We start from the raw sequence: 27794 nt of genomic DNA on the forward strand, positions 1-27794 counted from the left end.
TCTACATTTGAAAGTAGGGAACGGAAAAACCAACACCGTATCTGCTCCGCTCTCTTCTCGCTTCTCTCCTCTCTCTCATCTCACTGCCATTACTCGAGCATGATAAATACTAAATCGAGATTTAGGAGAAGGCCATGAGGCTTTACAGACCTCTCTCTCTCTCTCTCTCTCTCTCTTCCTAGGCCTCGAATCCTAAGGCCAGCGGAGATGGGAAACCACTTCCGCCGCCTTGAGACGCCCGCCTGCGCCTAGGGTTTCTCTTATCGGCGTTCCGCCGCCCGAGGCGCCTCCACCAGCACCACTTCCGCAGGCGGCGAGAGCATGTCGGCAATGCAGTCGAATGTGGCTCTTCTTCGGTCTCTCTGCTGATAATGGCGCTCGATCGCTGCTTCTTGTGATGGTTTCTTCGGCTTGGAATGATGCGCGTGTTCGCGATGCTTGTGCTTTGTCTTCACTTGGGTACTCTTTGTTGCGGTATTCTCCCGAACCCTACGTTTGATCCGTCTTCTTCTTTTGTTGCGAATTTCTTTTCTTTACTTCCTTGGGGTGCTCAATAGTTCTGCACTGTGAGGCCGTACACGTTGGTGCCCAATGATCTTATCATACGTGAAATCCTATCCCTTCGCCTGTCAGAACGGTTCGATTAGCATCTACTAATATCACCGAAAATATTGTGAAAATACTTTTATGACAAGGTTTTATTGAAATCGTTCGGAAACATCAGAAAAATTTTTAAGTGCTGTTGATTTGCGGGAATCTAATCGATAATTCTACCAGGTTTGGGTGGTGGTTGTCGTGTTTGCTGAAATAAAAAAATAAAAAAAAAGAATTTAAGTAGTTGGTTTCCCTCTGTATTGTTATTATTGAGACCTAGATCTAGAGTATTTTCTTTATTTATAATTTGCTTTTTGGAAAATAGAAGAAAACATGCCTTTGGTTTGGGTGGTGTCTTGATCAAGATTAACCTTTGTGTATAATCTGATTTTCTCCTTCATTTTTTTTTATTTTTTGAGTACATAACTGATGAGTGGAAATTCCATGTTTGTTTTACTCTTGTATTATGGACTGCAAACACTCTCTGTCATCTCCATTCTTTGGAGGAGTTCTATAATTGTGCACCCTACTTGCTTATGTTTGGACGGGGAATGATCGGTTAACTCAGTCTTCAAGGGGTTTCGTTTTCCTCTTACAAACTCCCTGCCCCTTGTCTAAATATTTCTTTTATAGGAACTTCTTTTATAAATTTTCGAGACCATAAAAATGACAGTTAGTTGTATAGTATTTCTTGAATAACCATTCCTTAATTTGATGACTCTCTGACCTATATCCAGGTTCAAGGCTTGGATGATATTCTCTCTAATGCACCAAGTCATTGCACTTCAATACTCATTCTTTCAAATTCTGGACATGATAACCATTTGGAAAATTGATTGCTAATTTTTGTTTAATTCTTATGATTGTTGACTCATTGTTGTTGTGCTGATTCATTGTTAACAATGAGATAAAACAAGTGGTTGATACATTTTTTATATGCACAAACTGCTCATGGGTTTTACTCTCTTATTAAAATAACTCTAAATGGGAATTAAGTTTTACATGAAATTGTCCACATCCAAAAACTGCCAAGTGGATATGCATCAGAAGATATATTTTTATATTCATAATTATGCAAGGACTATTACATATTGCCCTGAAAGTGCTAAAGTGATGTACATTTCAAAGTATACTGAACATATATATATTCTTAATTGAAGTGTTTATTCTTGGCTGAGCTGACCCGAGCTCATATCATCTATTATATATAGCAATTTATTGCATAATTTTACAAACCTGCTGCCCGAGGTGTTTCACTGGATACATACCGTTTCGTCTGGTTATCAACATGTGGACCACATTGAACTAGGAGCTTTGCTACCTTAGGTCCTTAACAAGGCTTACAGCATGATTATGAACTGGGTGGTAAGCCCAATTCTTTCCTTAATAGTTTTATTTTTTGAAACCATAATAACACAACCGTTCTGACATCTCTCTCTTTCCTCATATAGTCTCCCCACACTCATCGTCTGTCACACTGACTGCCGCCTCCTACACCCATCCACCTCCCTCCAACGATGGGGCTATTTTGTTATTCCTCCTCTTCTTCTTCTTCTTCCTCCTCCTCCTCCTCGTCCTCCTCCTTCTCACCTTTTCATCTTCCACTTCTTCTCCTCCCCTTTCTTTGTACTGTGATATGCTGGAATGAGTCACTAAGGATAAAGTACCCAAAACTGTAAACCTTGGTTTATTGTAGATATATATAGATTAATTTATTTTATATACGAATGCATTTTTTGAACCTCTTGTTAAACCAAGGTTCATCATGCTGAGTGTGGGTTGCTTATTATGATTGCAAATTGGATAACTACATGTTCATCATGCTGTAATCATTACTCGTGATCTTTGTTTTCTTTGTCATGACACCTTACAGCAATAAACAAATTGAGACCTGCACTAAGCCCTGCCAGATCACCTGAAGTTTTGCCCAAGGCAATCATGGGACCAGGACCTGCCCCAGCTTTTGCTCCAAAGCATCATGGTACTTGATTTATTGTAACTTCATTGGCCTCATTAATATTTGTAGTATCTAATGAGTATTCCTATTTTAGTACACAGTCATGGTCCTCTTGCAAAACATCACCACAGAATGCCTCATGCTCCATCACCAACATTATCTATTCCACCAAGAGGCCAAGGTTTGTTATCTATACATCCCTCTGTATTCCTGATTGTAACCCTATGGTTTATTTATTTAGGTCAATTTTTCTCCAGCTATAGTCAAACATTCTTTTGTCTGTTTACACCACTATCTGAACATATGCTCTTTGTTATCACTTATGGAACAACCTGTATGTTCAGCAGATTGCGATGAAGTGATATGTTCTGAACCACTTACTTCGACTCCAATTGGTTCACCATGTGGTTGTGTATCACCGATGCGAGTAGTTATTGATTTAGGGGTGGCTCCATATCTGTTATTTACACATATTGCAGAATTTGAAGTTGAGGTTGCAACAGGCACATTCTTGAAACAGAGCCAGGTAAAAATCATGGCTGCATTTGGTCTTATCCAGAATCAAGGGAAGACACGAGTTACTATTTACTTGGTACCTCTTGGTGAGAAGTTTGATACCACAACAGCTTTGCTTATTTATGAGAGGCTTTGGCAGAAAAAGGTACCCATTGAGATGTCACTGTTTGGTGATTATGAAGTGATATATGTTCATTATCCAGGTAACACACTGTCTCTCTCTAGGATAATACTATTTATGTGTTTCGTGTAATTAGTCATCTGAAACATTGTTACAGGACTTCCTTCTTCCCCACCATCTGTATCTGATGGATCCACAGAGTTCAGGCCTAGCAACAATGGAAACCACCAATATCCCTTTACAGCAGATGTTTCAAGTGGCCGAGCTCGAAAATTGAATGCTGGAATCATTGCTGTAATTTCAGTTTCCTCGTTCACCCTTATATTGGCTTGTATTGGTATTGTTCTTTTTATCTTGAAGTGGAAAAATCTCAGGCAACCATCTCCTCCTCAGGGCTCTGCAGTTACCCAATCAGATACTGGAAGATCTGGTAAGAAAATGTTCAAATGTCTAACCACAGCGTGATCTCTTGCTTTTCGGCTATATTACATAACTTAGTTGCCTTTGCACAAATTGATATTATATCCAAACCCCCCCTGATTAAGCTTGCAAGACATACTTATATTGCTTTTAATGGATTTACATATGGTGCCTATATGTATGCGTTGTCAGTTAAGTAGATGAGTGCACATATACTTGAACTTTGGTTGCCAATTTCCATATATATAATGCAAGTATATGACTAGGATAGCCATTGCCCTTTAGAAAGATGGTTTCCACTTGTTTCTTATTTGAGAAAACTGAAAAATGATTTATTCTATTTTGTTACAGTGATAATTGTACTTCTATCTTGAAACTATGTTGTGGTAAAATGAGATTCATGGTTGTTGTCGGTCTTATGATGGTTATGAACATTGATTTGTTCAATTGTGATAACAACGGGGATAATACAAGCTTGCTTTGTTTCACTATTTTGCCTAGATAAGCCCATTGGCCCACTAACTTAGATTAAATGGGCTGTGAATCATGCGACCCAAAATGTTTTAAGCCCATTTTGTGAATAGTGACACTGAGACTATTTAATGCTATACATGTGTGGGATCAATTTAGGCATCACCTGTTCCTTTTTTATTTTTAAAGGTTTGACATCGTCTCAAGACTGAAATCATAGGCCATAATCACACTTTGGTAAGTAGCATGTCGGTTCATTGGCTTCAATGGCAGCTCCACATTTTGATGTGCCTTTATATGGACCTATGGTTGTTCTTTCCTATTTTGGTCTGCTCACATCCATGGTGTAGCAGCTGTAGCAGTGCTTGACACACTCAATGTTGTTGCCAAACCAGAATTACTGCCACTTATCATGACTTTTGGCAAGCAAAACCATCATGTCCAACCATTGCCCTTACAACACTTGCCACATACCTACAATGCTACTGGACAACAAACTCTGCTTTGAATTGATGACAACACTTGTAGATAGAATGACAAGGCAAATTTGCATTGCAACAGTAGCTTGTCGACTCTCCAAATTCATGACCAATATCTCCCTCCATCGGCATTGCCGTCATGGAACCTTCACTTCAACTCTGCTATCTCAATTCATCGGCATCTTCCTCTCATCTTGATCTTGTTGTACCTGATGACAGTAGCAAACAGACAAGACCTGCCTCTTCCACTTTCCCCTTTTGTGCTACATAATCTTTGACTTAGTATCTGATCTCCTCCAGATCCAAGAAAAAATCATCCTATCACTTATAACAAATCCCATAATCCATTATCATTAGATTATTTAAATTCAACCAGGCATGTTTTCTAATATTAGTTGACTCCTCTCATGATCAACAACTATGTGGTCACTATTCTTGAATCATTAATCACATATTAGTTATATGAGATCAAAAGTAATGGGCAAGAGAAACAATAATCTAAAAGGAATCACAATACAGAAGATGAAAGACAAATTATTCGATTAAGAAAGTCCTATGGTTGATTGTTCACTCTCCAACTCCAATGACATTGCTCATTAAAAAGGCATCATATCTCAAATGAAACTATTCCTACTATCTGACTCTAAAGGTCCTTAAAATCATGCCACAATATCATGATACAATTTAGTTAGCCTAGAGTCCATTCCCCAAAGCTTAAGTTAATAGAAAATGACCCAAATACTCTTAACAAATCCATGCAAGCCAAATGAAGAATTAATGGGCTTGACATGTGGACCCAACTGCAAGACAAAGATACATGCAAAAGGGCTACAAGAGACCCATGTATGGGTGATTATACCTTGGGTGAAATATTTAAGCAGGTATTTAAGAGGTTTTTTTGAACTCATGACCTGATTTTGCATTATCACAACCTGACCCTAATAGACCGTCAGTACAATATCTCAGATATTTTGGGCCTTGAGTGAAGTGGCCTGAAGTGCTCAAACTAGAAGGCTGCATGGCAGATTGACTGGTTCCATTCAGTTTCTTTTTGATTGCAGTGTTGTAGGTCAAAGTATCTTGTGGTCTTTTAACTCGTGTTAACTATGGTAAAGCCAGTTGGTCTTTTGGCTAATCCTTGATCAATTCTTTAATTATGTCTGTTTACTGTTTACAATGCTCACCAAACTTTTCAATGGGATGAAAACTTGATATCAATAATATTGAAGGGAAATTCAAGAATTGAACAAAATAATAAAGAACTATGAATGTACATTAAGAACACAAAAGCAATGTCTATCTTAGCAAGTGAAAAGGAAGAGATGCAGAAAACATGTAGCAATATAATTGTGATGCAGAAAGACAGCAACAAAATCCAAACTATTATTGTTTAGTTTATTGGTCAAGATTCTTGATATGGATTCAGAATTTAAAATATTGTATATAAAGTATGTGATTGCCAAAATATGTGTGAGATTGCTCTTGTATTTTTCCTCTTATTTAGTTTTCTGGCTTTCCTTATTTAATCTTGTTGGTGCTCCTTCTCTTCCTAGAACAGAACATGATGAAACAATAAATACGAGGATAGATTATAGAAGGCTATGCAAGAGGTTGGAGGAATCTCATACTTGTTTGGTGAATGTCATTGTGGTTTTAACCATGATTCACCTTATTGGTTCGTACCAGTGTACCAATCGGCCATCGGTATGGCATGTACTGATCTATATTGATGTACCGACAAATGGTACGGCGAGGTATATCAATAAATCAGTATGTACCACTCATATCGATTCTCTATCGGACTGTTATGTACCACCCATACTAGGTAATATGCCATGGTATGGCGATCCTTGGTTTTATTGCTTCTCTTCCTTTGTAGAAAAAGAAGAAAAAATTAACAAAAACCAAAAGGAAAGAAAGAGGAGAGAGGAAAAAGTGGAATCTCACCGTGGTTTTAGGTTTTTACAAAATTTTATACTAACGCCCTATTGAAGAGATGACATGGATAGAGATCACTCGAGGAAGCAAAACATGGAGAAACAGGAAGTGACACGCTATTAGAAGGCCACAAAGATCTCTAATCAGCAAAGTTGGCATGTTGTTTGTGTTCATTGGCTGGGAAATGAAGATGAAAGGTCGATAAATTAGAGACAAATTGTCATTCCCTATGAAATAACATGTCTGATCAATTGAGGGATATAAGTTCTTAAATCCTATATCAAAAGAATTGCTAGAATGTTTCCTGATTTTAATCACAATTTAGTTAATCTCATTGATCTATGATGAAAACCACAATTAGCTGCTTATCATGAGCTGTGAGATGGGTTTTCAACTTACCTCAACATATATTAAACAAATTGATTTGGTGGGATCATTCCCATATTGGACAGAAGAACAGGCCCTTTAGTGCCAATGAATTAGTTCACATAAAACCACAACATGCTAAGTTAGAAAGTGTAAGAAATATAATGGCAATACAAAATTTAAACAAGCAAGATATGATGTCAGATAAATTTGGACTTCTGTCATAGTGTCATGTGGGAAAATTTTGAAACTCAACCATCAAGCAGCTAAAAATTAATATGAAAATTTTAAAAGAAAAGAACTTATACAATAACTTTTGGATGGGGATTGCACTTTTTTTCTCTTTGGCAACTTTGCTTTACTTGTCTTTGCTGCATTATGTCTTCTTCCACCTATTGTTGCTGATATTAACTGACTTCTTTGTCTCTTCTGCATCTGGAGTTATATGTTCATTTTTATTTAAGTAGTCAAAACTAAATCAATTATGCAAGGTCCTTGATTTGATGCAGGCATCAAGTCCACTATATCAAATAGCGTGGCTAGCTCACCATCTGCTTCCTTTATTTCGGTTATGGCTGCTTGTCCACCATCATTGAGGACATTTTCAATGGCAGAGCTTGAGAAAGCTACAGATAAGTTCTGTTCAGAAAAGGTATTGGGTGAAGGTGGTTTTGGACGAGTTTACCATGGGATAATGAATGATGGAAACGAAGTTGCAGTTAAATTGCTGAATAAGGGGAATCAAAATGGAGAGCATGAGTTCATTTCAGAAGTAGAGATGGTTAGTCGACTGCATCACCGAAATCTTGTCAAATTGATTGGTATTTGCATTGAAGGAAATAAAAGATGTCTGGTTTATGAGCTTGTTCGGAATGGAAGTGTTGAGTCCCATCTGCATGGTATGTGTCTATACAATTTCTTGTGGAATTGAATATCCAAACTTGTGTTTGTTTTTGGTCTTATCTTTTTTAGATGCCAAACAACTCATGCGTCCTTCCGTGAGACTCAGTACCAACTTTGTTGATATTACATTATACAGATGCTGAAGTATACTGAAAATAACAGCATGTAGATATGACATTTTCCTCTGAAAAGGAAGTCTAATATGACATAATACTTCCATAGAACATGGAGAATACATAATCTTATAAATAGTAACCGATAACAAGGGGCATCCATGACTCAATTGATAACTGAATAATTATTTTGTATGGTTACAATCATATCCATATGGTGGCACAAAAAAGACACTGTCTGCAAGTAAGATTATCTATATTCAAGAAAACTTTGCAAAGTATTCGAAAATACCCTTGATGTGTTCTGTCTCAAAGCTATACATAACTATATATGTTACCATATTTCATGACTCCTACCAAGTAATATCAAATATATGTAACTGTTGAAATATTTGCAAAAAGAATTGTACCTTCTTTGTTCTACACCAATATGCTTCTTTGCTGAATCATTATAATTTCTATTGAAGATATATTTAATGGCTGAACCTGAAATTCCTGCAGCTTCATCTCTTGGTCTTGTAAATTGAAACCATCTTTTTTATATGGTCAGTGTATTAGTTAAATGCCCTGAAGTTATTGTCGAAATATTTTTAGAAGTTATTCTATTAATTTCTTTGTTATTGTTCTAAAATATTTTTAGAACTTAACTCTCAAAATTTTAAGTTCTTTACTGAATATGACTAAGGATTTATTGGCTTAATGCTTTCGAAAGATTTGATATCATTCAGTGCACTGTATAAATTCCATGCCACTCTTTAGTTTTCTGGACCAATTTCTGATATCTTGCAACTATCTAATTATCTAGTAATTCAAAGCAGTGGACTAGGGCTGTTTGACTATTGTTACAGGTGCTGACAAGAAGAAAGGACCTCTGGACTGGGATGCACGGATGAGGATTGCTCTTGGTGCTGCTAGAGGCCTAGCATATCTACATGAAGATTCCAATCCTCATGTTATACATCGTGATTTTAAGGCTAGTAATATACTACTGGAGGAAGATTTCACAGCAAAGGTGACAGATTTTGGCTTGGCAAGAGAAGCATCTGAAGGAAGCCAACATATTTCGACTCAGGTCATGGGGACGTTCGGGTAAGATTTACTTTCAACTCCATAACTAGCAGCCAAATTTATTAAATAACAATAGATGTCCTTGAAATTTTGTGCATACTTAGGTAGTGTTTCATTCAATGATTTATTGCTATTTTTTAGTCTTATTTATTCTCATTTGTCTAGTAAGTGAAATCCAATTAGAGTGCTAGGTTGGTAGTCCTCTTATGATATCATAGAACTAATACCAAGTGTTTTCTATTTAATAATTGATTCTGAAATTTGAGTTTTGTAGCTCCTAATACTCTTGGCTTGTCTGTTTGGACAGTTTTGACAGTTCTCATTTGGGTCTGTAATTACATTGAAGACACATATTAAAACATAATATTAGGAGTACACAATGGAGAGGACAAATTACACACTAATTTCACGAACATTAGTGCACAATTAGACTATATCATGTTTGAATTTGGATGGATTTAATTAAAAGTCTTATGAAGTGTAGAAATCATCAAGAACCAAAAACAATTCCCTAATGAGTTATTCTTGTGACATATCCAGCATCTTGATTATTCCAACTTAGCTTACAAGACCATATTTTGAAGTATTCATTTTAATTTTTTAAATTTATTATTTAAATGTTACAGACATGCGAGACAAGGTGGGGCCTGAGCATCTCAAATTAACTCAGGTAACCCATTAGCCTCGGGCGACACCTATATGTGTGAGTCTAATCTCGGACCAAATCCAATTTGATTTGAAACCTAACCGAGCCAAATGATTTGGCTTAGTCAACTAAGAGTCTATAACTTGATCCTGTGATTTGAACTTGAATGAGTTCCCAAACCCGATCCTATGATTTGAACTTAAATAAGCAAATTGATTAGCTCAATCAACTAAGAGCCAATTGATTATGGCAACTAGTGATTTAAAAAGTGCTAAACGCTAAGGTCCCAAAATTGCCTAGGTGCCAAGCCCTCGTTTAGGCGCTCGCTCGAGCGAAATGAGGCGCTTTGAAATATTAAAATATATAATCTAATTGATAAATATGATTATATAAATAAAAATATGATATTAAAATAAAAAGATCTAAAGTACCAAGTCATATTATTCATCTTCTAATAACAAAAATGTCAAAAGACTCAAAATAATAAAGTTTTGCATCAAATTCATTCATCATCGTAATCAACTTCATTATTATCAAACATATCATCATCATTTTCTTCCTTTTGTCCTTTATCAAAATATGTTTTCTCCTCTTCAATAATGGCAGGAGATGAGCTTAAGGCTTTTGCATTCATTTTTTCTTTTGTTATCTATCTTGTATATGTCTGTAATTCTCCGACACCTGAGGCTATTGCCACATCTCCCCATGTCAAGCTATTATCTTCAAATACAAGCTCATCTTCGGCATCTTATAAGTTTGCACCTATTTTTTCCACCAACCACTTATCTTTAATGCTTGATTATACTTTATATAAACAAGATCATATAATCGTTGATGCTTTAATCGATTTTTTCTTTTTGTGTGAATCTATTATATCATATAATTTAAAAAATATATTAATAAATATATTAAAAAAATATATTAATTGAAATAAGAATATTCTGCTATCTTTACATGTTCAAGGGCACTTCAGTTTTGCTCACAACCCGTAGCATTATATGTCAAACTAAGAATTTTGATAGTCAATAGCTGTAAGTTCGGAGTGAAATTTTCAAATATACTCCACCATTTAATTATAAGATTTATTTTATTATTAAAAATAACATAGTAACATTCTATAGATGAAATTAATTATATCAATTTATTAATACCTCGGGATATAGTTGTCATAAATCGAACTACTATTGGAATTTTAAAAAGATCTTCAATATTCTTATATGAAGATAATTCACTTGTGATCTTATCTTGCATCTCAAGGTTTGAAACCAATTTTGCAATGTACTGATATAACTCATTTATAATTTTTGCATCAAACCTAATGGAAGTATTCTTATAAAAAAAATCTGGGTTCAAATAATGTCTTGCTGTATGTAATGGACAATGAAGTTGATAATTCTATCTTTCGTCACTGATTGTAAATATTTTCATATACTTTTCTTCATTTCCATTAAAAGATTTTTGAATCGTCTCCTTTGCTCTATCTATAGCATCGTAAATATATCCCATTGCAAGCTTATTTTTATTATCCGCTAACCAAAGGACTCGAACAAGAGAGCCCATTATCTTTAATGCATAAATTATAAGATTCCAAAAGGATGACAATAAGATAATATCGTTGGCCCTTTTGCCTTTAGCTTTTTTTTACTCATTTGCTTGTTACCCATTTCTCAAAGGTAAATATGTTTCACAGGTTATGCTTTTGATGATGCACACTCTGTATTGTCAAGAAGGAAGTAGCAAATCGGGTGATACTATATTTCACGAATTTTTTGTTGTTTGTGAATTCTCTTATTATATTTAAAGCCCTAGTATGATTGTAGAGAAATCCAACAACAAAGATTGCCCTTTCTAAAGTTTTCTTGATTTCAGAAACATTTTTAATATCTTTCAGCATTAAATCAATGCAATATGCCGTACATAGAGTTCAATATAAGTGTTATTTTTTTGCTTTCTGTAATTTACTTAAGATAAAAGATCAAAAAATTCATAAGACCTAGGAATCTCATAGTTCTTCTATTCAAATTAGAGTTAAAGTAATTAAAAAATTAAAAGATAAATATTAGGTGCTAACATATAGTTGTTTTCATTATTGGCTATAACTTGAACAATATTTTGTTCACCAATTTCTTTCACAAACTTATCAAGCAAATCATATATCTTTTCTCTAGATTTCATAAAAGATAATGCATCTATTAACTTCACAAACATGGCTTTTAAAGAACAGTTAATTATAAAATTAATTATACTCTTATATCTCTTGTCGGTCCAAGCATTCAACATAATAGAGTAACCATGCTTTACCTATGATTATTTATGACCCTTTAATAAGTCATTTATATAATCCAACTCTATTTTTGGTAATGAAACTCGTATCTATAATAACTTGATAGTTTTAATCCCTCACAATGTTTTTCAATAACTTCAATCATCTCTTTAAAACTATCTAAACGAGTTGCACCAAGGGGAAGGTTAGCTTGATAAAAGAAGTGAACAATATGCTAAATTATTCTTCTCCTTAATTTCTTATCATGAGCATCACTTATATTTGTTTGTCTTAATTTTCTTCCTGCTTGCCATTTTTGTTTCTATGATCCTTGGTACATAGATAAGTCTATGCATCCCTTTTTACCCTTCTTAATAACCATGACTTCTTTTTATTTTCTGTCTCGTACTCTTTTCTCATTTGAATTGATATTTTTAGAATAATCTTTTTCTTCGTCTCTATTATGTTTAACACTATCCTCTGTTCTCGTAACGGATTGTAACCAATGATTATGTCCTCGCTAGCCATTATGCCAACTATGACCCTTAATCCAGGGGTTTAAAGATGCGCTCGCCTCGACGCTTGGGTGAGGCGAGGCTAGGCCCGAGCACCTTAGGCCTCGACCAGGCGTTGGGCACCTCGGGCGAGCACTTGGTTCAAGTGACGCAACCAAACTAAACATAAGTCTGGTTCAATTGAATAATAGCTAGTTGGTTTGATTAAAACAATTAAGCTCGGGTGAGCACCCGATTCAAATGAAGTAATCGAACCAGACTTTTAAGTTTGGTTCGGTTGAACAATAGCTAATTGGTTTGAACCAACTAAGCTACATACTATTTCTATACCTAGCTTGCCCTCTCCATGTGACCTTGAGCAATATACCATACCATAGTTGTTGCCTTTATTATTGATGCTTTGCTTCCTTTGTCGTTGCCTCCGTTGATGCATAGGATCGATGCTTCCTTTATCGCTAACGGATAGGTCCTACGACCTAGCATTTGTGCGCGGTTCTCTTCGTCGCTATTGCTTTCGTGTGCAGCTCCTTCTATTGTTGAGGGAGAGGACTGTTGGGAAACTTGGGGTAGTATCATATGCACAGCAGAAGAACAAAAAACAAAAATCTCAGATTTCTCGTAGAAAATAGTTTCTCATTGTCGTGCGAAGATTGGTGCGTAAAAACTCAAAACCGAAAAACTGTTCGTATATAAAAAACATATTATATAGGGAAATTATATATCCCTATAAACCTGCAGATCTATGAGAGAGGATGAAGGAGGTCAATTGTCCTCCTCTCTAGCGGTGATTCATATAATAGATGTGATGAAGACGCTCTTCAAATCGCTATATAATCCCCCTCTTCACGCTCACCACGTGATCAAGAAGGGGCTGACTCTTTTTGCTGTCCACATACCCCAAGCTGGGGCTGTTGGCTGAGGAGGAGAGAGAGAGAGAGAGGAAAATAGGAGGTGGCAGCCAATAAGGGTCTAGCTTGTGGCCCCTTTGGTTCCCTCCTATTTATAAAGATCTTTATCAATTTAACCATAATGGATCATATCTTATTGGGTATTGAATCTCCATCTAACTACCAAAGACTCCTGGATTAGTAGATTTATATCCAATTAACTTTCATTGGCTTTTTATTGGATCATATCCACAAGATCCAATAATTCTAGGGTTTATTGGATATCCAATAAGATAGGGGTTCTAACGGATATCTTATATCTGAATCATTATTCGTCGCAACACTTATCATATGTGTGACCCTCTAGGCCTAATATCGAGTTGATTGTGAATTATACCTATCAAAACTTCTTGACTCAGTGAATTATTATCTTTATAATAATTCATTCGACTTATCGACTACGAACGTACTAGGCCATTATGCCGTAGTCCCCAGACGATATAGGGGAATCCAATCCACTGGACCTATCTGTCCTCAGTTATTGTGTATCTATAGTTCCTCATTCATTTAATATCCCAGAGATCATATATCGGGCATGGTGCTATCAGGCCAATACGAAATTTGTCTTGCTCTAATCAGATTTTTCCAAAGAATTATTTTTCTCTTAATCTGAATGACCCTAGCCAGGGATTTATCTGAGCAAGAACACACAAGATATTCTTTTCATGACATTGAGAGCGGATGATTCTTTATCGACATTCAATTGCCCTTGTAAGGTTGGCTGCCACTTCCGATGACTGACTGTACTAGACCTGAAACTTTCTGACTTATAAGTCTGGTATCAAGGAGTAGAGTACTTATTATAGGATATTCTTGGTGTTTCATGTCTAAGGATCAGATACACAACTGGGATGACGGAATCGCTGTCTGACAATGAGGTATCATCAACCATCCAGCATTCCCCGTGAGTGGATCAATCAATAAACTCATTCTCCAATGAGTACCTGTACTGTATCCTTAGTGTCCTCACACGAGCACCTATAAGATCAACCGCTTCCGTCATATGGACGGGTATATGATATATCAGTCTGTTCGGTTAGTTCGATATCTCTCTCGAGTAACCTATGACTAAGATTATTTAGGGTTTGTGTTTAAAGACGAATCAGTCTCATTATCGTGATCTCATCACGATCTGATTCCCATTACACAGACCCATGAATATCACGATATATGCAATAGACAACATAAAGTAAGAAAAATACCAATAAATAATAATAAGCAAAAAGAGTGTGTATCGTATTATATGTACCATCACTCACGTGATTGGCTTGCAGGGCACCTATGACTAGTAAGGACTGTAGCTTCCTTTGTCATTGACAGATACCTTTGAAGCTTCCTCCTGACATTGTTGTCTATAGCTTTCGCCACCGTAGATAACTCTTTTTTCCCCCTTTAACTATCGTTAACATTATATAATCTACTGTTAATAGTAGATTGTTAACTACTGCTATTATATAACAGTCCCTATTTAGATTTTAACACTGTTAATCTCTATTTATTTAGAATTATTATTAGAGTTTTAGGATTAATGACAAGTGTAAAAAGCAATTCAGAGTATTCATTAAAAAATTTAAGAAAGGATCCTACTTGGAAATACAATTACCTAAAGGATATTAAAGATCCTAGTGCAGTTACTTGTATCAGCCAGTACAACACCCAGGAGTTACTCGGGTGGCACATGGCTCGATGGGCCTTTGGGTAGGGCCTAGGGTTGGTTCGTTATCTTATTTAACATCAATATTATGTGGGCACTTGTGGGGACTTTTGGTTATGACGAATCTTGGATCCTTTGTCGCATGATCGTTTAGAGCTTGCTAAGTTTATATTTGTAATTTGCATTGCCTATAAAATATTTGTTGAAATATCTACTTGTAGATCTCGAGTTAAATGCTTCCTCTAACCCATTTTCTGTTTTGCGTGTCCTTAAGAGACAATAAGAGGTTTTGGGGAAGTTGACTCTTTGCGGAAGAACACACAAGGGTGCTTCACGATTTAGACAAAACTAAGTTCGTGACATTTGTACTTTAGGTATTTTTAATTTAATATCATATTTTTATTTATATAATCAATATTTATCAATTATATTATATATTTTTTATATTTTAATAGTTTAGAATCTCTCGCATTGCTTGGGCGAGCATCTAGCGCCTCGGGTATTTTGGAACCTTGGTGCCTAACACTTTTTAAATCACTGTCTTAATCAACTATGGCCAACAATAACCATCCCAGACTATGTCGACATCCAACTAAGAGTCCAACATTGCAACCTTCCCCTCGTCGCACAATCCCTAGCTCTCTATTGCCATGTCAAACTTAAAAGCACCCCCAACCTGCGGTTGCCTTCTTTCTGTCATTGTCCCTCATTCATGTGTCCAAGTTATCCCATGCAGTACCTTCCCCCTTCCCTCTAGTCCAAGCCACCAGATGCTGTACCTTCCCCCTTCTCCGTGTGTGATAACCAGTTGAGGTACATCACCGTAGAAAGTGTCAGAATGTATATGCCATGCGGACAACATTAGATTGTTTCACCTTTAGACTCACTTAGAATCCATTGCACCTCTCCTTTCCATCACTACACCTCGTCTCAGTTGCCTCTACACTATGTCAGTATAGCCTCACGCTTAATTTTTTATCTTATTGTTAACTCTTGTTAATAATAGTTCGTGATGTTAATTGTTGTTAATAATGGTTAACTCTTGTTAATAGTGGCTAATGATTGAGTTCTTTAATGCTTTATTTATGGTTAATCTTATGTAATTTAATGTTTTAGTGATAATCCTTTATGTATTTTTTATTTAATTACTGTTTTTATTCTTAATTATATTTAGTGCCTCGGTCGTTTTGGAATCTTCATGTCTCCCAGCACCTTAGTGCCTCTGACAATTCTCGGACAGAACATATCTACTATTTTATTTTCAGTTGATGTAAGATGATTAAGGCACAAATAATTGTAAATGAACGTTACATAATTGTTGATATAGATTTACAAAAGGAGGCTATTTATTTCTTGCTTACATCTGTAGTTGCACTGTGGAAAGAATACGGAAGAAAGAAGCCATTCAGTGTCCTTCCATGTTGTATTAGTTACCAAACCTAGCTTCACTTTGAATAATCTGTAACTTTAAACAATATCTGCAATTTGTTTTTTAGCACAAATGCCCAATAGAAAAAAAGGAGGGTTCAAAGGAAACATTTTAACAGTATGTAGAATCAATATTAACAAATACAAGAGTTTATGCCGTGTAGGAATAGAATATCAAGGATGAAGGTTAAAAAATTAATAAGGATATCTTTCTTATAGAAGAGAACTCACAACAAATGATTCATATCTACTATACGTTAATCATATATTTGTCACGCCCCTCAAAAAATATATCGATAATATTTAAAATTTTCATCACAAACTAATCCAGGATCCAAACTAACATTTGAGGACACTGAAAAACATTCTATTAAATTCACATATATAAAACCTGTGTAGTTTATAATCATATATCACATCACTCGATAATTCACATTTATGGCAATCCAAGCCAACTTAACAAACATGAACAACATTTATAAATCCACAAGCTGAGTAATTTATACAATCATAACTCCAACCATTTACTACAAGTTCATATCATCGTAAATTAGACTTAACATTCCGAAATCCCAAATAAGAGAGATCTTCTAACACTTTTATAAGGTATATCCATTTCGGTTCATCGACAACATTTCATTACATACAAAATATACTTATACAACAATAACATAATAACCAACAAGACTTGCCCATAATTCTGAATAGCTCTCTACTGCCTCAGCCCAATTCAAACATCTCAAAGAGTGACAAGCTGACCTGAAAGATTTTATATAACAACGGAGTGAGCTAAAAACAGCTCAGCAAGTGACAAATAATGCAAGGCATATATCATAATGAGTTCAAACAAGTAAGATATCATAATGCAAGACATAATACAAGAATTTTTAAGATACCATATCCTTAGATACAAAATCATATGTGTCATGTCATTCAAAACCTATTTGATTCATAACAGATGGAGCATAGAGTAATTGGAGCATATCAATAGCGTATGAAATGTTCCGGAGCATATCAACTACATATGGAATATTTCGAAGCATAACAATAGCAAATGAAACATTTCGGAGCATATCAAAGGCGTATGAAATGTTTCGGAGCATATCAATGATAAATGAAACATTTCGGAACATATCAATGGCGTATTGACCATTTCGGAGCATTTCAAAGAACGAATACGAAACAGAAGCTCAAACGTCGAATTGACGTTGCATTCATTTCATTTTGATCCAAAGCATGTATAGAAACATATAACCAAAGCTCTGGATACCATATCAAACATACAGAAGGTGAAGTGGGACTATAACATAATATGGTACATCCATTTCTGAATGACCACCAAACATAAGTCTCCCACGTCTGGGAGCTCCATCCACCCACGTCTGAGTGAAGTCATAAGGGTCGGCAGAGCATCACAGGCTCTATGCATAACTCCCTTAACCATTTCTGGCAAAGGTTCACAATATCCCACAAACACTAGAGTACAAAAGGATAGTATGAACAATAAATAGCACATATCGGAAGCACACGCGGAACAACAAAACGTACATGTGCCTTTACGAGTCAATGCGAAGTAAGCAATAATCTTTCACAATTGTATTCAGATTTGAAAGGAAATAAAAGCAAGAGCATTCAAGGATTCCAAGCAATCACATATAACTTAATTCAAATAAGAAGGTTAGATGAATTCATTGTCCAAAGGAATGAAACTGGAATAGGCACATGTCGAAAGCAAATGTGGAACAATGGGATATACATGTGCCTATATGAGTCAATACGATATAGCATAAACATTACACAATAGTTTTCAAGAATGCAAATAATTTGAAGGACAAGAGCATACAAGAATTCAAAGCAGTAATATAAAGCTTAATTGAATAAGAAAGCTAAAGGATATCAATTTCCAAAGGAATGAAACCAGAATATGCGAAATCGACCAAAGCTCGATTTCTGGCAGAATTCAAGAGGCACATTGAAAAAATGATTTAAACTATCAATCGTGCTCCAATTTACACAAGAAAGCTATTGTGGAAAGATATTTCAATCTATTTTCAAATAAAACAAGTCTCGTATGAATCAAAGTTTCCAACAAAGAGTTACAATAGATTTAGTAACCCAAGATCAAAGAACAAATCTCAATTTTACAGAATTCACAAGGTCGGTTTCAACAGAAAACCGGGCAGGCATTTGGACTTTAAATCTTTCAATCCAGGTATCAAAGAAAGATCTACGAGTCTAGTTTCCAATGAAATAAGTTTTGAACAAATCGGAGTTTCCAACATCGACTTATAGGCAGCTCGGTATCAAAAGGTCAGAAATTACGATCCCTGTTTTGCAGAATCTGTAGGCTCATTTGAAACAGAAGTTTGGGCAGACAAACTTACTCCGAATTCTTAAAATAAGCTATCAAAAGAAAGGTTTATGAGTCTATATTCTGATCAAATAATTTTTGTCCAAATCAGAGGTCAATATATGAAGTTATAACCATAACCATGTAGAAGGGTCAGAATCTCAGAAGTTGCACAGATTCGAATCGTTACGTCTAAATAGGAGATATATCAAATAAGGCTAGAACAATTCAAAGTTCCTTATATTCAAAGCAAATGTAGAGATAAAATTGCAGTAAGGAAAGGTCAGGACACTTGCAATAGGAAAGATTAGAAAGCTTGCAATAGGAAGGATCGGAACACTTGCCTTTCAAAGATTTTGATCCGAAGATCCAAAGAAGGTGTCAGCCCAAATCCTTCTACTTTTCCTCCGTGTCCTCTCCCTGTTCCGTGTTCTACATATGTCTTCTCTTTTTCCTCCACAACTGCAGCTCATGCAGAACATAGAGGCATAGTCACCTGCTCTCTCTTACTCTCATTCCTTTGTTTTCTTTTTCAAACGCAGCTATCGCAGCCATTGCCGCTGCCACTACCACAGTCGTAGCCACGACCGCAGCTGCTGTCACAACCGTAGCCCTTTCCACTGCACTACTTCCTTCTTCCCTTCTCTCGTTCCTACTTTTTTCTTTCCCAAACACAGCTGCCGCAGACGCAGCCGCCACCACCGCAGCCGCAACCTCTTCTTCCTCCCTTGCTCTGTTTCCTCTCCTTCTCTTCCAGCTGTAGCTGCCACTGCCGCAGCTGCCTCCCCTTCTCCTCTTCCTCTCTTCTTCCCTTTTCCTTTCTCTTCTTCTTCCTTTCCTTCTCTTCTTTCCCAGCTGCACTGCTGCAGTCGCAGCCTCAGCCACGGCCGCAGCCTCTTCTTCCTCCCCTACTCATCTTCCTCTCCTTCTTCTCTTCCAACAGCAGCTGCCATCGCCGCAGCCGCAGCCGCAGCCCCTTCTTCCCCTTCTCTTCTTCCTCTCCTTCCCTTCTTCCTTCCTCTTCCTCTTTCCCTGCCACAGCTGCCGCAGCCGCAGCCGCAGCCGCCGCAGCCGCAGCCGCAGCCGCAGCCGCAGCCGCAGCTACTTCTTTCCCTTCTCCTCTTCCTTCTCTTTCCTTTCTTCTTCTCTTCTTCTCCTTCCTCCCCTTCTTCTCCCCGAAGAACAGCACCTCCTCTCCTCTGTTTCCTGCAGCAGGAAACAGAGGTGCCGCCTCTTCACCCGCTTCTACTTCTTCTCTTCCTCTTCTTCTTCTTCTCCTTCTTCTCCTTCTTCTTCTCCTCTTCTTCCCTTCTCCTACCCGACACCCCACACCTTCTCACTGCAGCCCATGCCGCAGCTATCCTTCTTTTTTTCTTCTTTTTCTCTTCTTCTTTTTCCTCTTCTTCTTCTTCTTCTCCTCCCCAACGCCCCACACCTCCTCTCCTCTGTTTCCGCCTGCAGGAAACAGAGGTGCTGCAGCCCTAGCTGCTGCCACCTCTCGCTCCTCTCCCACTTCCCTCTCTTTTTCTTCTTCTTCTATTCTTCTCTTCTCCCTCTTCTTCCTCCTCTCTTCTTTTCCTTCTTCTTCTTTTCTTCTTCTCCTCTTCTTCCTTTCTCCTCCCCAACGCCCCACAGCTCCTCGCTGTAGCCCTTGCCGCAGCCACCTCCTCTTTTCTTCTTCTTCTTCTTCTTCTTCTTCTGCATCTCTTCTTCTCCTCTTCTTCCCTTCTCCTCCCCGACGCCCCACACATGAACTCCTCTATTTCCTCCTACAAGAAACAGAGGTGCTGCAGCCCTAGCTGCTGCAGCTATCTCTCTTTCCTCTCCCTCTTCCCTCTCTTCTTATTCTTTTCTTCTCTTCTCCCTCTTCTTCCTCTCTTCTTTTCCCTCTTCTTCTTCTTTTCTTCTCTTCTCCCTCTACTTCTCTTCTTCTTCTGCCCACGTCCCACCGCTACTCTCTCTGTTTCTCGAGAAATAGAGAGCGTGAGAGGCGGTGGGATAAAACCGAAATTTTCGGTTTTTTTTTTTTAACTTAACAGTTTAGTCCTTGAAATTTCTATATTTATATATAGGTCCTCCGATTTATAAATAAATTTTTATTAATAATTTTTAAAAGTGAGGGGTATTACAATATTAATGTAATAAATGAATCATAACTGTTGATCATATCTACTAGGTGTTGATCATATATCGATGTAAACAAAAACTATCATATAACTCAAGCATAATGCCTACTGATTTACTCTAATTACACATTGCATGTCATTAAATGTTACATGTCGTAAACTAAAACCAATTTAATGTAGAATACATTACATTCAACATATATCTTATAAGTAACAATTCTATATTGCATGTCATGTGTCTTTTTTTTCTTTCATCTTCTTTTTATATCACATATCATATTATATATATATATATATATATATATATATATTTATATAACAAAATATGATAATTATGCAACTCATATATATTAAATTTGTGAGAATTAGTCCCACGCTATGGACAACATTCTTAATTGGCTTAAACACCATCTCTCATTGTCACGGACAAAGTTGTAAATGGGGTGTTTGATGTAATGCTCATGTATGTTCATACCTTTTGGTTTTGTTCATGCTTTGTGCAACATGTAAATGGCTGGTTGTAGGCTTGGCAATTCCATTTTGGTTGACTTTGATGATCGTTTTAGGGTTGTAAACGAAGGTTATGTCATGTGGGCATTTGTGGGGATTTTAGTTTGTAGTGGACCATCTTGGACTCTTTGTTGTACGATCGTTTAGAGCTTATGAAGTATGTCTGTATTGCATTGGCTATAAAGTGTTTGCTAAAATGGTTGCTTATGGATCTCGAGTGAAATGCTTTCTCTAGCTCGTTTTCTCTTTTGTAGGTTCTAAGGGACCATAGGAGGTTTTGGGGAGGTTGACCTTTGCAGATTGTCACGGACAAACTTCTAAACAAGATGTTTGATGTAATGCTTATGTATATCCGTGTCTTTTGGTATGTTCATACTTTGCACAGCATGTAGATGGATGACCGAAGGCTTAATAGTTCTATTTTAGTTGGGTTAGTGGCCACTTTAGGCTTGTAAATAAAGGTTGTGTCATGTGGACACTTGTGAGAGATTTTCAATCTATAGTGGACCATTTTGACCCTTTATTATGCAACTGTTCAGAGCTTGTAAAGTCTGTTTGTAATTTGCATTGTCTATGAAGTGTTTTCTGGAATGTTTGTTTGTGGATCCCGAGTGAGGCGTTCTCTCTAACCCGTTTTCTCTTTTGTAGGTTCTAAGGGACCATGGGAGGCTTCGGGGAGGTTGACCTTTGCGGACGGACACGCAAGGGCGTCGCACGACTTAGGCAAAACCAGCTAAGTCCGTGACAGGATTGACATGCAAGGGTACCACACGATTTAGGCAAAACCAACTAAGTTTGTGATTGTTGGTATCAGAGCGGGACAAGCACACATAAAAACACTTAGTATGTAAATGTGAGGGACCTAGCGAGGCTGTGTTGAGGGCAGCTAGCACATGCGGCCGTTTGAGGGAAACGAGCATTGAGATGTAGGGAAATGAGTCACTCAAAGGAGCAGACATCCAAGATTGGTATTTAGAGGAATGTCCAATATTTCGTGCGAGTGGCACCACGAGGACAAGCGAGCTAAGAATAATGTGTAGCATACAAAGGTTAGGATGGCTGAGTTCGAGGTGCGACTCGATGTTGGCAACCAAGCTTGATGGTGCTCAAGGTAAGCGGGGTGCTTGGTAAAGGATGAGACCATGTAAAATGGGATGGGTTGCTCAGCGATCGAAAGAGTTATGCAAAGCTCAAAGAGGTAAGAGGAATTGCTAACTTTAAGAATTCGGTACTCATGCAAAGAGTTATGCAAAGCTCAAAGTCCATGGCCATTCCAAGGTGATTGAAACTCAGCGCTATGGAGTATTAAAACTTTCTCTTCGATATGAGAAGGATACATCTATAGGAAGTTGAAGTGTGTTGTAAGTTCAGCATGTTTCTAGGCCTTGAGGGGTGCGGCGGGGGTTATATTAGCGAAGAGTCACAATTTAACAAGTGCATTTGTAGGGGCAGAACAATGCATAGTTTTTTTAGCAAGACAGAGAAGTTCAAGGAGATGGTGATCTTCGAAACTTTCATAGGGAAGGATGTGAAGAGATAAGTTGCTCTAACGGGATAAATATCCAGAAGAGATAAGTACCGATTCTCTAGAGAGAGAATCATATGCAATGGACTACACATGTTGAGGGGGAGTATCTCAAGACAACAACTCCACAAAGCTCAACGAACCAAGCGAGCGGGCAAGGAGTTTGTCGTATGATTTTGCATGAGCTAATGCGTTGGTGGACGCATTACGAAATCAAGTGGGGGAGTGACCCAAGGTAACACTGAATGAAGGCACACTTGGGGCTGATATGAAGATTGGACTCAACGAAAGGTTGACTTATAGAACGATGGGCACGAAGGCTACCATTTACTCAATACAAACCATGGAGCAGAGTAACTTGGGCGTAGCTTGGTGAAGTGCCTAAGCCACATGAAGGGAGTTGACATAGAAGGCTGAATATGGAGCGAATACACAAAGCTTTCCTTAGACAGAGGTCAAGGACATGAACTCTTGCACAGGCAATAGTGGGAATGAAGTAGGTAGTATGCAATGTTGTACCTTTGCTACTCAGAGGAGCAAGCAGCAGAGATGATAGAAATGACGGTACAATCCTAGAGACGACCAAAACTATTATAGACTGGCTTCAAGTTGGGGTGAAAACTTCTTGCATTTTAGAAGTTCGATAGTAATGAGAAAGTGAATTATAGTAGCTAACTCAACGCAAGGAGTGCAAACACTTTGAGTGCTTCAGAAGTGTGGGCATAGAGCAAGCGAAGGCTAGTGCTCGATGTATGGAGTACAACTCTCTAAGAGGTGGGCAAGTCAAACAACTTTTGCCTTCTCAACGCTTAAGAGAATGGGCGAAATTAAGTACCCCAATTCTCTTATTTATCCAACATAGGAGCTTTATATAGGTTCAAAGACCCTTCGAAGAAATCTAGTGGAAGACAATAGTTGTCAAATCCTCACCAGTAGTGATCAGTGCTACTAAGAGTAGACTATCTGCTTTATTTCCCAACAAAATATCATTCGAAAGTAAAGTGATGCAAATATACTTGGAAGCGATAACTAAGTGGAAGAGGAATCGATGGGCAAATTTTACGAAGGATCCCAAAAGCTTTAAAGTCTGTGAGGCGATGCTCGTTAAAGCTTCAGCAGACATCCACCCAGTTCAACCAGCATGAGACATTTGAGAGATTGACGCATAACAATAAAGGTCTTTTCCTTCATCTGAAGGATCCACAGGAATCAATAAGGATTAGCACAACTCAGTCGACCTCATACCAAAGTCAGAGTCATTGGCGAGTTGAAGCAGCATGACGAATCAAAGTTTCACTACGCAACAATAGCGGCGAAGAGCAGTTGGGAGCCAAAAGGCACGTTGCAGTTGGAGCAAAAGATTGAAGACTCAGTAAAGGAGAGGAAATGCAACGTTTGTAAAGGCTTTGACAAGGACATCGAAGGAATAAGTATGGGAAAATACCACGGACAAAGTTATAAATGGGGTATTTAATGTAATGCTCATGTACGTCCGCGCCTTTCGGTTTTGTTCATGCTTTGTATAGCATGTAGAGGGTTGGTCGTAGGCTTGGTAGCCAAATTTTGGTTGGCTTTAGTGATCGTTTTATGCTTGTAAACGAAGGTTGTATCATTTGGGCACTCGTGGGGATTTCGGTCTGTAAGGGACTATCTTGGACCCTTTGTTATGCGACTGTTCAGAGTTTGTGAAGTCTACATTTGTAATTTGCATTGGTTATAAAGTGTTTGTTGAAATGGTTGCTTGTGGATCTTGAGTGAAACACTTTCTCTAACCTGTTTTCTCTTTTGTAGGTCCTAAGGGATGATAGGAGATTTCGGAGAGGTTGATCTTTGTGGATGGACACATAAGGGTATCGTATGACTTATGCAAAACCAGCTAATTCCGTGATATCATGTCATATCATTGGTTTACCACCCAAGGATAGTTGATAATATGCCACCTTTGTTGATATAATATTTATAAAAATTAATTTATTTTAACAAAAAGTATTATTTTAAGGTTTTTTACTAGGGCTACTATCAGGTACAACTTATAGTATCTAGTTGCCTCCACCTTGGTAGATTTAAATGTTATTATTTCATCAGTCCAAAGATTTAATCTATGGTAAGAGAACTCTACTAAGAAACTAACTTGAAAAAATATATATAATAAGTATGTAATACTCAATCATATATAAGTATCAACATCACACAATGATGCATCTTTATACAACACCAAATTTTGATTTATGATTTTTGATACATGACGTATTAACCTTTTAATCATATTGAATCTCATAACATAAGTAATATAAACATTCATCGCATATCAAATAAGACAATTAATATTTTAAGTGCAAGATTTATCATATTCAAACAAATCACTGAATATATGCTTGGTAAAAATTTGATACCAAAATAACATTATGTCTTTTGAGACTAAGTCAACTTGCCATTTTTATACATCATATGAAATTAATAATTAATCACATTGGATGTTATGACACATGAAATATAGACATTCATTATTTTCATATATTGGAAGATTTTGTAAATTAGAGTTAACTAACTATATATATAATATTTCTCAAGAATTATTTATTAGATCATCGACATTATTACCTATACTCATATATAAGAGCCTACTTTTCTTATCAACTCATGGTGCATTTTCTTGATCAGTTTTATGATGTTCTCTTTAATTCCATTAGTTATGAATGTCATAAATTGAACAAGATGCATTTTGATATAAATTTAATTGTGAGGTCTAAGTGTATACATTTATGTTATCCAGGTTTAGTGGGCTCTAATAGAACCCTGTTGCCTTAAGCATAGTAATGATTTATTTGTCCAGGAGAATTGATTCTCTTTTTCCCCTTCTTTTAATTATTATTTATTTTTTATCGTTTATGATTATTATCCCTCTCTCCCTTCCTTTTGTAGATCAATCCCCCTCGTGATTTCTTAAGTATATCTACTATGCAATTCAAGATTACCCAACTCAAAGCAAGTACATTATCTAGAATCTCAATCTTCACAGGTTCATGGATGATAAACTAAATTGATGCATATAGTGAAAGAGACCAATAAAAGGACAACAGAACTTTGTGAAAGAGACAAGAAGGATCCCTACATTATAATATTATATTGTTCTATGGAAGATAAAAAAAATAAGAATTTAAACCCCTAACTTTATCTTGTAAGTGATGACCTAACATCGTCTTCTTCTCTCTTCATAGCCATGCTCTCTACCACCAACAGGGAGGTGGGGGTGGATGTAAATTTAGAGGGAGGGGTGCTAACCGTAACCCTAGATTCCACTCATTTAATCCTTTGTGCCTGTACAACAAGAGGGTGAGTCATGGCATAATGATAAGGTTGATCTCGGGGACAAGGGTTTGGATCATGGAAATAGCCTCCCTGCTTACAAGGGTAAAATGCTTCCACTAGCCTTATGCTCGTAGATCAAGAACATTCCATATCCAAACCAAAGCCCCTGAACTCAAATCCTAGCTTTACTAGGATTTCCAAAATGGGCTTAGACTTGTTTTGATTTGGTATTATTTGGGTCTTCCCTAACATATACTACTTGTACTTCACATTTGGATCTTTTGCTTAGCTTATGATAACATTGTTAGTTGATTTTATTTTTAAAGCTTGATAATATACTGGTTAGTGATTATGTGTGCTTATATATTTGATGTTATCTCTAGGTTTCAACATATTTGAATTTGGTTTACCTAGCATGTAATTGTTGTAAGTATTCTGTACCTTTGGAAAATATGCCATAGATGGTGATTATTATCATGCTCATTAACAGTAAACCACTAAAAACAGGTAAATTTTTTCAGATTGTTGCCCTCTTATATACTTGTGCCAATCAGATGTGTTTAGCTTTCCTGGCATGTTTCCTTGTGCTCGACTCTTTTGATCATTGGATTATTTATCTTTCCTGATGGAAAATCATGAATTTGCAGGTATGTTGCACCAGAGTATGCAATGACAGGACATCTACTTGTTAAGAGTGATGTATACAGCTATGGGGTTGTGTTGCTGGAGCTTTTATCTGGTCGGAAGCCTGTCTACATGTCTGAGTCCGAGGGGCCAGAGAACCTTGTAACGTGGGCACGCTCTCTCCTGGCTAGCAGGGAAGGAGTGGGGAAACTGATGGATCCATCATTGCATGGAAAATGTGACCTAGATGATGTGGCCAGAGTTGCAGCCATAGCTTCAATGTGTGTTCATGCCGAGCCATCTCAAAGGCCATTCATGGGAGAAGTTGTACAGGCCCTGAAGTTGATATACAACGACATGGAGGAGACTTGTGAAGGTTCATACAGCCAGAAAGAGTCATCAACTGGTATGGATGATGACTACAGAGGAGATTTTGGAGCCGAGAGTAGCTGGTGGAGGAACGGGGTTTCCCCATTGTCATACAGGCATGGCTCTCCCTTCATAACCATGGACTATAGTTCAGATCCAATGGACGAACTGCAGAGGCCCCATTCAACATCTCAGTTGGCTTCTAGGACTGAAGCAAGGTACAACAGGTCTGGTCCTTTAAGGACGAAGAAGAAAATATCTGATAGATTGAGAGGAAGCATAAGTGAACATGAGCACCATTCACGGCATCTGGGTATGAAAGATCATTACGGCTCAAGTTTGTGAACGGTGATTCTGTTTCTCACTTTTTTTTCTTCTTTTTATTGTATAGCTTTGTCATATAGTTTTTTGTGCTTTGGGCATCCCATGAGCTTCTGATTTTGGATGACAGTGATTCATTTCTTGTGAATTCCATGTGTTTTGGATTATGTTGTGGCTGTCGCCAAAGTTAGCTGGTAATGTTTTGTTAGTTTCTAACCTACTGTTGGGTTTTCGTGTTTGTTAGTTGTTTCCTTTGTCAAA

The 27794-nt window shown here is 37.2% G+C and overlaps 1 protein-coding gene across 2 annotated transcripts; it reads left to right on the forward strand.

Moving 5' to 3' along the window:
- On the forward strand, positions 1–27794 carry LOC135674053 (receptor-like serine/threonine-protein kinase ALE2). 2 transcript variants are annotated; one of them, XM_065183482.1, is made up of 8 exons: positions 1–474; positions 2468–2575; positions 2646–2732; positions 2896–3270; positions 3346–3618; positions 7372–7761; positions 8727–8967; positions 26867–27794. In XM_065183482.1, the coding sequence occupies exons 1-8, from the start codon at positions 417–419 to the stop codon at positions 27555–27557; spliced, it is 2223 nt and encodes a 740-aa protein (XP_065039554.1). In that variant the 5' UTR covers positions 1–416; the 3' UTR covers positions 27558–27794. The 2 variants fall into 2 exon arrangements, with proteins under 2 accessions (XP_065039554.1, XP_065039555.1); XM_065183483.1 differs by having other exon boundaries at positions 2899–3270.

Source organism: Musa acuminata, chromosome BXJ1-5 (genome assembly GCF_036884655.1).
Source record: "Musa acuminata AAA Group cultivar baxijiao chromosome BXJ1-5, Cavendish_Baxijiao_AAA, whole genome shotgun sequence".
NCBI classification, from domain to species: Eukaryota; Viridiplantae; Streptophyta; class Magnoliopsida; order Zingiberales; family Musaceae; genus Musa; species Musa acuminata.

Coding starts and splice junctions, on each gene's coding strand:
- LOC135674053 (XM_065183482.1), top strand. CDS start 417: ATGATGCGCGTGTTCGCGATGCTTGTGCTTTGTCTTCACTTGGGTACT. Junction 2,576..2,645: donor TTTTGCTCCAAAGCATCATG/GTACTTGATTTA, acceptor TTCCTATTTTAG/TACACAGTCATGGTCCTCTT. Junction 7,762..8,726: donor TGTTGAGTCCCATCTGCATG/GTATGTGTCTAT, acceptor CTATTGTTACAG/GTGCTGACAAGAAGAAAGGA.